Source organism: Passer montanus, unplaced genomic scaffold (genome assembly GCF_014805655.1).
Source record: "Passer montanus isolate IOZ18808 unplaced genomic scaffold, ASM1480565v1 scaffold434, whole genome shotgun sequence".
Lineage (NCBI taxonomy): Eukaryota > Metazoa > Chordata > Aves > Passeriformes > Passeridae > Passer > Passer montanus.
The window spans coordinates 1-11,715 of NW_024369196.1; the positions used below are offsets into that span (position 1 = coordinate 1).

The 11,715-nt window shown below is 50.9% G+C and overlaps 3 protein-coding genes across 3 annotated transcripts; 1 reads left to right on the forward strand and 2 right to left on the reverse strand.

The window, feature by feature from the left end:
- Nucleotides 1–1,384: 1,384 nt before the first annotated feature.
- On the reverse strand, nt 1,385–2,840 carry LOC120507560 (cyclic AMP-dependent transcription factor ATF-6 beta-like; the record flags this gene model as incomplete). Its single annotated transcript, XM_039720364.1, has 4 exons — nt 2,713–2,840; nt 2,347–2,423; nt 2,164–2,245; nt 1,385–1,467 (listed from the first exon to the last, which is right to left on the reverse strand). Coding segments are annotated over exons 1-4 (333 nt in total), but the record flags the coding sequence as incomplete, so codon positions are not given.
- A 69-nt stretch (nt 2,841–2,909) lies between these two features.
- Nucleotides 2,910–5,948, forward strand: LOC120507558. The gene is made up of 2 exons (XM_039720363.1): nt 2,910–3,048; nt 3,340–5,948. The coding sequence occupies exon 2, from the start codon at nt 3,365–3,367 to the stop codon at nt 4,847–4,849; it is 1,485 nt and encodes a 494-aa protein (XP_039576297.1). The 5' UTR covers nt 2,910–3,048; nt 3,340–3,364; the 3' UTR covers nt 4,850–5,948.
- Nucleotides 5,949–10,124: 4,176 nt separating this feature from the next.
- PRRT1 (proline rich transmembrane protein 1) lies at nt 10,125–11,090 on the reverse strand. The gene is made up of 3 exons (XM_039720361.1): nt 11,058–11,090; nt 10,712–10,927; nt 10,125–10,340 (listed from the first exon to the last, which is right to left on the reverse strand). Exons 1-3 carry the CDS (start codon nt 11,088–11,090, stop codon nt 10,164–10,166), a joined length of 426 nt encoding a protein of 141 aa, XP_039576295.1. The 3' UTR covers nt 10,125–10,163.
- Between the last annotated feature and the right edge of the window lie 625 nt (nt 11,091–11,715).

Below are 11,715 nucleotides of genomic sequence, written 5' to 3' on the forward strand. Positions count from 1 at the left end.
TGGGAATTTTGAGGGATTTGGGGGAATTTGAGGGGAATTGGGAGGATTTTGGAGGGATTTGGGAAATTTGGGGGGGTTTTGGAGGGATTTTGGGGATTTTAGGGGAATTTGAGGAATTTTGGGAATATATGGGGGGATTTGGGGGGATTTGGGGAAATTTTGAAGAATTTTGGGGGGATTTGGGGAATTTTGGGAAGATATGGGGGGATTTTGAAGAGATTTGGGGGAATTTGGGGGGGATTTTGCGGATTTTAAAGGAATTCGGGGAATTTTGGGAAGATTTGGGGGGATTTGGGGAAATTTTAAAGAATTTTGGGGGGATTTGGGGGAACTTTTGAAAAAATTTGGGAAATTTTTGGGTGAATTTTGGGAAAAATTGGGATTTTAAGAAGATTCGGGATTTTTTTGCAGTTTTTTGGGGGTTTTCAGAAGGAAAAATGGGGATTTTAGGGGATTTTTTTCGCACTTATTTGAGGATTTTTAGGGGGGATTTTGGGGTGGTTGGGGGTGTTTTTGTGGATTTTAAAGGAATTCGGGGAATTTTGGGAAGATTTGGGGGGATTTGGGGAAATTTTAAAGAATTTTGGGGGGATTTGGGGGGACTTTGGGGCCTTTTTGGGGAGATTTTTGGGGGGATTTTTGGGAGTATTTTGGGAGGGATTTTGGGGCATTTTTGAAAGGATTTTTGGGTATTTTGGGGGGATTTTGGGAGATTTATGGGGTACTTTTGAGAGGATTTTGGGGTATTTTTGAGGGAATTTTGGGGGATTTTGGGGAGGATTTGGAGAAAATTCTGAGGGGATTTGGGGGGATTTTTGAAAGGATTTTGGGGTATTTTTGAAAGGATTTTTGGGTATTTTGGGGGGATTTTGGGAGATTTATGGGGTACTTTTGAGAGGATTTTGGGGTATTTTTGAAAGGATTTTTGGGTATTTTGGGGGGATTTTGGGAGATTTATGGGGTACTTTTGAGAGGATTTTGGGGTATTTTTGAGGGAATTTTGGGGGATTTTGGGGAGGATTTGGAGAAAATTCTGAGGGGATTTTGGGGGATTTTTGAAAGGATTTTGGGGGATTTTTGGGATGTTTTTGGGGTATTTTTTGGGGAAGATTTTTGAGAAGATTTTAAGAGAACCGTTGGGGATTTTTGACATTTTTGAGAGAATGTTTAAGGAGAATTTTGGGGGCATTTTGGGGAATTTCTGAGCGGATTTTGGGGTATTTATTTGGGGCAGTTTGCGGGATTTTTGTGGGGATTTTGGGATTTTTTTAGAGGAATTCTGGGATATTTTGGGGGGGATTTTGGGAGGACTTTTGAGGAGACTTTTGAGGGAATTCTTGGGTATTTTTGGGGGGGATTTTGGGGTATTTTGGGGGTCTCTTACCCAAATTTGGGGCTCGGAGGAGCAGGAGCAGTCGGAGCTGAGGGACGAGGTCGGCGAGCCCGGCTCCGATTTCACCTGCAGATCTTTTTGGGGGGATTTTGGGGGATTTTGGGGGATTTTGGGGGATTTTGGGGGATTTTGGGGGATTTTGGGGGATTTTGGGGGATTTTGGGGGATTTTGGGGGATTTTGGGGGATTTTGGGGGATTTTGGGGGATTTTGGGGGATTTTGGGGGATTTTGGGGGATTTTGGGGGATTTTGGGGGATTTTGGGGGATTTTGGGGGATTTTGGGGGATTTTGGGGGATTTTGGGGGATTTTGGGGGTTTTGAGTGACCCCCCCACTCCAACATCCCAAATGTTCTTTTACAAACCCCAAAAAATTCCTCCTAAAATTCCTCCTAAAAACCCTCCTCAAATTCCCCCTAAAATCCCAAATTTATCCTAAAATCCCTCAGGATCACCCTGAGCTCCTCCCAAATTTCCCCTAAAATGCCAAAATTCCACCCAAATTTCCCCCCAAATCCCCCCAGGACCACCCTAAACCTCCCAAAATCCCTCTTAAAATCCACCAGGGCCCCCAAATTCCCTCAAAATCCTCAAGACCACCCAAAATCTTCCCCAAATCCTCGCAAAATTTCCATTAAATCCCCCCCAAATCTCCTCAGGACCACCCAAAACCCCCCAAAATCCCCCACAAATCCCCCCAGGACCCCCAAATTTCCCCTACCAAACCCCCCCAGGACCCCCCAAATTTCCCCAAATTTCCCCCAGTCCCACCTGGGCAGGGCAGGGGGGGCTCCGGGTGCCAGGGGGGGTCGGGGGGGCTGGCGCCGCCCCCCCCATCCAGGGCACAGCCGAACTGCGGGGGAGGGGCAAGAGTCGGGACCCCCGAATGGGCGTGGCCACGCCAGACCACGCCCAAAAGTGGGCGGGGTTTGGAGGGAAAGGGGCGTGGCTTACCATGGGGTCGGGGTCCAGGGAGGGGAAGAGGTGGGCGGGGTCCAGGCGGTCGTCAAGGCAACCGTAGAGGGCATCATCTGCATAAAAGGGGGCGTGGTCGCGGCGAAACCACGCCCACCCGATTTAATCCCGCCCCAAACAAACCACACCCAGTTTGCCCCGCCCATTTTGAGGTAAAACATGCAAACCACGCCCCACTTAGGCCACGCCCAACAAATATTTTAACTCAAATCACGCCCACACAAGCCACGCCCCGGAGTTGATTTGTTTAAAAGACCACGCCCCCTCTCAGCACGCCCCGCCCCCTTTCCCCACACGAATCCCCCCTCCCCACGGCGGGGGTCCCTCCCCAGGCCCGGGGCTCACCCCAGTCCTCGGCCCCTAGCAGATTATCGGCGCGGAACCGCCCCGGGTCCAGCTGCACCAGCAGCTCCGGCGCCAGCGCCGCCGCCGCCATCTTCCCCCCCTCACGCCGCCTGGCCACGCCCCTTCTGGCCGCCAGCCAATCAGCGCTCGCCCTGCCTCAGGCTCCGGCCAATAGCAGCGCAGAGAATTCCCGCCCGCCTCCTGGCGCATGCGCGGCGCGGCGCTTCCGGCCTCCCTCAGGGTTTTAAAGGGGAAGCGGCGGCGGGTGGCGGCCCCGCGGCGGCGGCACCGGCGCGGATTGCGGCCCCGGAGCGGGCAACCGGGAGCCCCGGGGCGGTAGGAGACGCGGCCGGGCCCGGTGGGGCGGGAAAGGGAGAGCGGGGTTGCCATGGCAACGGCGCGGCGGCGCGGCGGGGCCTAGCGGGGGAGAGAGCGGAAGTGACGTCACGGCAAGGGGAGAGCGGGGAGGTTTCGGCTTCAGCGCCCTCAGGGGGAGTCGGGGACAGGCCACGCCCACTTAGAGATAGCCACGCCTCTTGAGGGCTGGCCACGCCCATTGAGGGCTAACCACGCCCCTTTACAAAAGACCCCGCCCCCTAAATGAAAACCACGCCCTTTATTCTCTAGGGGGATCGCGATTGGTTGAGAGGAGATGGAAGTAGCGGCATCGGCCAATGAGGGAGCGGCACTTCCTGGAGGAGCCAATGGGAGCAAAGATGGTGAGGAGGCACTGGCCAATCAGCAGAGAGATGTAGGATTAGCAGCAGCCAATGAGGATGCGCCACTGCAGGGCTCGGCCAATGAGAGGGGGAGGAGCTGCAGCTCAGCCAATCAGGACGCAGAGACACAGGAGGTGACCAATGAGAGCAAGGAGCCACAGGCAGCCAATGAGGACACAGCATGCAAAGCACCGACCAATGAGGACACAGTGCACAAAGCTCCAACCAATGAGAGCAGAGGACACAAAACTCCAGCCAATGAGAACGCAGGACAGAAATCCACAGCCAATCAGAACCCAGCACACAAAACTTCAGCCAATCAGGACTCAGGACACAAATCTCCAGCCAGTCAGCACAAAGCAGCACCATCCACCAATCAGAACGCAGCGCCCAGACCCACAGCCAATGAGCAGCAAGCCCCGCCCCTCCTGGATCCCACCAATGACCTGATGCCTCTGTCGGCCGCAGCCAATCAGGCGCGAGACCCCTGGGATTGGTCGCTGGAGGAGGCGTGGCTCAGGGCGCCCGATGAGGAGGGGCTGGAGGAGTGGGGGGCGGAGCTCGAAGGCTGGGAGGCGGAGCCTGACGACCTGGAGGAGGAGCTTGAGGACTGGGAGGTGGAGCTGGCGCTCTGTGGGGCGGAGCTTGTGGGCCAGGGGGCGGAGCTCAGAGCCCAGTGGGCGGAGCATAAAGGTCAGGGGGTGGAGCTTGAAGGGGAGGGGGTGGGGCTTAAAGGCAGAATGCTGGACCATGAGGGGGCGGGGCTTAAAGGTGGGAGGGAGGAGCTTAAAAACCAAGGGGCTGGGCTTAAATCAGAGGGGGCAGAGCTTAAATTAGAGGGGGCGGAGCTTAAAGCAGAGGGAGCTGGGCTTATATTGGAGAGGGCGGGGCTTAAAGTGGAGGGGGCGGAGCCTAAAACCCAAGACGCTGGGCTTAAATCGGAGAGGGTGGGGCTTAAATTAGAGGGAGCTGGGCTGAAATCAGAGAGGGAGGGGCTTAAATCAGAAGGGGCGGAGCTTAAAAACCAAGCGGTGGGGTTTAACTCAGAGGGGGCGGAGCTTAAAGCGGAGTGGGCGGGGCCAGGCCTGGCGGGCGCCTGGCAGCCCAGCCCGGACGGGGCGTGGTCCAAGCTGACGCTGCGCCGTGGGCGGGGCCTGTCGCGGCCGGGGCGGGGCTCGCTGTGCCGCGTGCACCTGTCGGTGCCGCCGTGCAGCCGCGCCCCNCGCCCGGCCCGGCCACGCCGGCGCCGCCCGCGAGCTGCGCCGCGTCCGCGGCAAGGCCCGCGAGAGGGACCGGCGCCTGGCCACCCGCCTGGGCAAGATGTTCGCCTGATTAGCGTAATTAGTGCTCCTTACCGTACATTACTGTCCGTTAGGGGTGTTTGTGTGGTAATTTGGGGGAAATTAGGGAGAAATTAGCGCTAATTAGACTGATCTACTGCTAATTGGTATGTAATTAGCAATAATTAGTAGTTAATTAGCACTAATTAGTGTTAATTAGGCGGTCATTTGTGGGTAAATAGGGTCTATTATGGGGTAATTGGTGTGTGGGACACAGCCAGGGAAACAGACACGGGGCTGGCAAGGAGGCTGCTTAATTAGCGCTAATTAGTGCTCGTTACTGTATATTACTGTCCATTAGGGGTTGTTTGTGTGGTAATTAGGGGGAAAACCAACGCTAATTAGTCCTATTTAGTGCTAATTAGTGTGTAATTAGCAATAATTAGTAGTTAATTAGCACTAATTAGTGTTAATTAGGCGGTCATTTGTGGGTAAATAGGGTCTATTATGGGGTAATTGGTGTGTGGGACACAGCCAGGGAAACAGACACGGGGCTGGCAAGGAGGCTGCTTAATTAGCGCTAATTAGTGCTCGTTACTGTATATTACTGTCCATTAGGGGTTGTTTGTGTGGTAATTAGGGGGAAAACCAACGCTAATTAGTCCTATTTAGTGCTAATTAGTGTGTAATTAGTAATAATTAGTAGTTAATTAGCGTTAATTAGGGGTGATTAGCACTGATTAGTGCTAATTAGTGTTAATTAGGCGCTAATTTGGGGTTAAATATGGCCTATTATGGAGTAATTTGGGTTCAGGAGGTGGCCCAGGGGAGTGACACTTGGCTGGGCAGATGTTCGCCTAATTAGCACTAATTAGTGCTCAACAGTGTCCATTATGGGGTATATATATGGTAACTTGGGAAAGTAGGGGGAAATTAGCGCTAATTAGCTTGATTTAGTGCTAATTACTATGTAATTAGTAGCAATTAGAGCATAATTAGCACAAATTCGTGCTAATTAGTGTTAATTAGGCGCTAATTTGTGGGTAAATAGGGTCTGTTATGGGGTAATTGGTGCGTGGGACACAGCCAGGGAAGGGACACGGGGCGGGCAACGAGGCTGCTTAATTAGCGCTAATTAGGGGGAAACTTGGGTGATAATTAGGGAGCTATTTGGGGGTAATTTGGCGATAATTAGGGAGTAATTAGGATGTAATTACGGGGAAATTGGGGCGTAATTAGAGAGTGTTAATTAGGCGGTCATTTGTGGGTAAATAGGGTCTATTATGGGGTAATTGGTGTGTGGGACACAGCCAGGGAAACGGACACGGGGCTGGCAAGGAGGCTGCTTAATTAGCGCTAATTAGTGCTCGTTACTGTATATTACTGTCCATTAGGGGTTGTTTGTGTGGTAATTTGGGGGAAATTAGCGCTAATTAGCGTGATTTAGTGCTAATTGGTATGTAATTAGCAATAATTAGTAGTTAATTAGCACTAATTAGTGTTAATTAGGCGGTCATTTGTGGGTAAATAGGGTCTATTATGGGGTAATTGGTGTGTGGGACACAGCCAGGGAAACAGACACGGGGCTGGCAAGGAGGCTGCTTAATTAGCGCTAATTAGTGCTCGTTACTGTATATTACTGTCCATTAGGGGTTGTTTGTGTGGTAATTAGGGGGAAAACCAACGCTAATTAGTCCTATTTAGTGCTAATTAGTGTGTAATTAGTAATAATTAGTAGTTAATTAGCGTTAATTAGGGGTGATTAGCACTGATTAGTGCTAATTAGTGTTAATTAGGCGCTAATTTGGGGTTAAATATGGCCTATTATGGAGTAATTTGGGTTCAGGAGGTGGCCCAGGGGAGTGACACTTGGCTGGGCAGATGTTCGCCTAATTAGCACTAATTAGTGCTCAACAGTGTCCATTATGGGGTATTTATATGGTAACTTGGGGAAAGTAGGGGGAAATTAGCGCTAATTAGCTTGATTTAGTGCTAATTACTATGTAATTAGTAGCAATTAGAGCATAATTATCACAAATTCGTGCTAATTAGTGTTAATTAGGCGCTAATTTGTGGGTAAATAGGGTCTGTTATGGGGTAATTGGTGCGTGGGACACAGCCAGGGAAGGGACACGGGGCGGGCAACGAGGCTGCTTAATTAGCGCTAATTAGGGGGAAATTTGGGGACTAATTTGGGGGTAATTAGGGAGCAATTTCAGGGCAATTCGGAAAACGTTAGGGAGTCATGTGGGGGTAATGTGGCGGTAATTAGGGAGGAATTTGGGGGGAAGCAGGCGCTAATTTGGAGGTAATTAGCAGGTAATCAGGCCGGCGGCAAGGCCCGCGAGAGGGACCAGCGCCTGGCCACCCGCCTGGGCAAGATGTTCGCCTAATTAGCGTAATTAGTGCTCGTTACTGTACATTACTGTCCATTAGGGGGTGTTTGTGTGGTAATTAGGGGGAAAACCAACGCTAATTAGTCCTATTTAGTGCTAATTAGTGTGTAATTAGTAATAATTAGTAGTTAATTAGCGTTAATTAGGGGTGATTAGCACTGATTAGTGCTAATTAGTGTTAATTAGGCGCTAATTTGTGGTTAAATATGGCCTATTATGGAGTAATTTGGGTTCAGGAGGTGGCCCAGGGGAGTGACACTTGGCTGGGCAGATGTTCGCCTAATTAGCACTAATTAGTGCTCAACAGTGTCCATTATGGGGTATATATATGGTAACTTGGGAAAGTAGGGGGAAATTAGCGCTAATTAGCTTGATTTAGTGCTAATTACTATGTAATTAGTAGCAATTAGAGCATAATTATCACAAATTCGTGCTAATTAGTGTTAATTAGGCGCTAATTTGTGGGTAAATAGGGTCTGTTATGGGGTAATTGGTGCGTGGGACACAGCCAGGGAAGGGACACGGGGCGGGCAACGAGGCTGCTTAATTAGCGCTAATTAGGGGGAAACTTGGGTGATAATTAGGGAGCTATTTGGGGGTAATTTGGCGATAATTAGGGAGTAATTAGGATGTAATTACGGGGAAATTGGGGCGTAATTAGAGGGTAATTAGGGGACAATTTGGGCCCAGGGGGGCGGCCGGGGCGAGGCATGCACAGCTGGCCACAAGGCTGGGGAAAAACTCCGCTTAATTAGCTCTAATTAGCGGTAATTTTGGGGTAATTAAGGGGTAATTAGTGTCCAGGGGCACGGCCAAGGAGGGTGACACGGGTCTGGCCACAAGACTGGGGAAAATGTGCACTTAATTAGCGCTAATTACGGGTAATTAGCTTTAGTTAGGGGGTGAAAAGCGTTAATTAGTGAGGTGGAATAATTAATATTGTTGTTGTGTGTTGTTAGGGCGGTGGCTCGTTAATGAGCTGCTAATTGTGCAAATGTATAATAAAAGCGTGTTAATTATGTTAATTACAAACTCGTTTGGTGTCTCCTTACCTGTTAATTAATGATGTCTGTTAATGAGGGCGGGCTCATCAAGGGGTTGGGAGTGGCTCTGTTTGTGGGGGTGTTAATTAAGCTGATTAGCATTGCTAATTTATGCTAATTAACCCCAAATTCATATTTACTAAGGGTGAAACCCCACCCCCAATTAATAAACATCTTAATTAACAATAAATTATTAATTAGGGAGGTGAGCAGGGCGTTGCCATGGAGACCACCAACCCCTCCCAGCCCCTGGCTCCGCCCCTCATTAACATAATCACCGCCCCTCCCCCTCATCAATCCAGAGCTTTATTGAGCCACCAAAGGGGGCGGGGCACAGCGCGGGGGGCGGGGCTTGGCATGCAAATGAGGCGCGGCCGCGAAGCGTGCGGGGGGCGGGGCCTGGCCGGCCGTTGCCATGGCGACAGCGGGGGCGGCGTCACCGGGGCAACGGGCCCGGCGCTATTATGGGATGGGGGGCGTGGCCGGGCCGCGTTGCCATGGCGACGCGGCGGGACGCGCGGTTTCCACGCGGTCGCCATGGCGACGACAACGCCGGCCTTATTATGGGATGCCGGGAAAGCCACGGCAACGCCCCCAAAGCCGCGTCTCCCCCCCCCCGTTTCCATGGCGACGGCGACGCCTCCTCTGCCCCTCCGCGTCACCCCCCGCCCCCCCTTATTATGGGATGCCGGGCGCCGATTTCCCGTCCCCGTTGCCATGGCAACGCCAGCGTTTTTTTCGGGGGGGGGGCGCGGTTGCCATGGCGACGCTCCTGGCGTCACCCCCCCCTTATTATGGGATGCGTAGCGCCGCGATTTGGGGCCCCGTTGCCATGGCAACGCCGCCGGGTTTGCTTTGGGGGGGGGGTCCATCCCTGAAACTCGGTTGCCATGGCAACGGTGACGCTCCTCCGGCTCCCCCCCCCCAAAATCCATCACGGGGCTTATTATGGGATGGCGAAGCCCCTCCCGGGCGGGCTTTGGGGGGGGTTTTTTGGGGATTTTTTTTGGCTTTTTTTGAGCTTTTTTGGCTTTTTTTGAGCTTTTTTGGGGGGGGGGGATTTTTTGGAATTTTTTTTTTGTTTGTTTTTTAATGTTTCGGGGGTTTTTTGGGAGGTGTTGTTGGGATTTTTAAAAAAATCTCTTTGGGATTTTTTTGGGGTGGGAAGGTTTTTTTTTAATTTTTTTGAGTGCTTGGGGGTTTTTTTTGTATTTTGGGGAAATTTTGGGGATTTTTTTTTTTGTTTTGGGGGGCTTTTGGGCTTTTTGTGGCCTTTTTGGACTTTTTTTGTGCTTTTTCTGGGATTTTTTCACGCCTTTTTTTTTTTCTTTTAGTGGGATTCTCTGTGGCCTTTTTTTTTTTTTTTTTTTTTTTTTTTTTTTTTTTTGCGGGATTTTTTGGGGACTTTTTTTCAATTTTTTTCCGGTCTTTTGGGGAATTTGGGGTTTTTTTAGAGATTTTTTTTTCTGATCTTTTGGGGGGTTTTTTTGAGGGTTTTTTTTCAATTTTTTTCCCGTCTTTTGGAGAATTTGGGGTTTTTTTAGAGATTTTTTTTTCTGATCTTTTGGGGGGTTTTTTTGAGGGTTTTTTTTCAATTTTTTTCCCGTCTTTTGGAGAATTTGGGGTTTTTTTAGAGATTTTTTTTTCTGATCTTTTGGGGGGTTTTTTTGAGGGTTTTTTTTCAATTTTTTTCCCGTCTTTTGGAGAATTTGGGGTTTTTTTAGAGATTTTTTTTCTGGTCTTTTGGGGGTTTTTTTTGAGATTTTTTTTCGATTTTTTTTCTGGTCTTTTGGGGAATTTTGTGGCCTTTTTTTTCAATTTTTTTTCTGTCTTTTGCGGAATTTTGGGGCTCTTTTTAGAGATTTTTTTTTTTGGCCTTCTGGGGTTTTTTTTGAGATTTTTTTTTTCAATTTTTTTCATTCTTTTGGCAAATTTTGGGGCTTTTTTTTTAGATAAATTTTTTCCCTTATTTCGGGGTGATTTTTTCCCGGGTTTTTTCGGGTTTTGGGGGTCTCAGGGGTCCCAGTCGTTGTCCTGGTGCTGCGCGGCGATGATGATGACGACGGTGAGGATGGTGCAGAGCACGATGGCGGCGATGCCCACGGCCAGGCTGATGAAGGAGAAGTTCCGCGCCTCCCTGGAGGCGATCTCGGCCGACACGATGTCGCCCCGCGCCACCGCCGTGCGCACCTAATTAGGGACGGCGGCTAATTAGTGCCGGGCACGGCGACGGAATCCGAAATCCCACCGGAATCCCCGAGAAAAAAACACAAATCCCCCCTAAAACCACAACAATTCTGCCTAAAACTAACAAAATCCCACCTAAAACCAAAAAAATCTGCTTCAAATAAACAAAATCCCACCCAAAATCAACAGAATCCTGCCTAGAATAAATACAGAAATCCCAAATCCCACCTAAAACCAACAAATTGCCCCTAAAACCACCAAAATCCCACCCAAAACCTCTGAAATCACCTCAAATCCCCCCAAACCCCCTCAAACCTACCCAAATCTCCCCCAAACCCCCTCAAATCCCCCCCAAATCACCCCCAAATCCGTACCTGCACGGCCTTGACGATGGCCACCACGCCCGTGGGCCAGAAGCAGCAGAGCGTGGTCAGCACGGCGATGGGCAGGTAATCGTGGGGGGGCGACCCCCGGTGCCCCTCGGGCGCCCCCAGACCCAGCGGGGGCCCCAGGGCAGCCCCCCCGGCCCCGCCCACCGCGCCGGGCAAGGGGCCGGGAGGGGCGGAGCCGAAGCTCTGCGGGGGGAGGGGTTACAGGAGGACACGCCCCCCCTGCGGCCCCGCCCTCAAATTTGCCTCCTTGAAATTCATTTCCGGGATTTGAACCCAAAACGGGGTCAGGCCACGCCCCTTTGTGAAAGCCACGCCCCCTTAGACACACCCAGTTGGCACCGCCCACCTGTGTCCTGACCATGCCGCTAAGCCACGCCCCTTTTGATTTGCAGCTGTTTGCCACGCCCCTTTTAAACCACGCCCTCATTTGACCACGCCTTGTGTTTGGCCACACCTCCTTTAAATTCCCCGGCTTTAGCCACGCCCCTCTTTAACCACGCCCCCTTTAACAGTGCTTCCTAATTAAACACAGCCCTCTTTAGCCACGCCCCATTTAAACCACACCTCCTCCTTTGCCACACCCCTTTTAACCACGCCCCTCTTTAACCACGCCTCCTGTCCGACCACGCCCACTTGTTAATCATTCCACATTTAACCACGCCCCTTTAACTGCATCCTATTTGACCACACCCCCTCGTTAACCCCACCCCAATTAACCACAACCTTTAAAACCACTCCCCTTAACCACGCCCCCTTTTAACCACGCCCCTTTAAGCCACACCCCTTTCACCACTCCCCCTTTAACCACACCTCCAAATTAACCACGCCCCACATTTAACCACGCCCCCATTTAACCACACCTCCACCTTAACCACGCCCCCTATTTAACCACGCCTCCAGGTTAGCCACGCCCCCTATTTGACCGCGCCCCAAATTTAGTCCTCTACATTCAACCACGCCCCCTCTTTAACCACGCCCCCTTTACC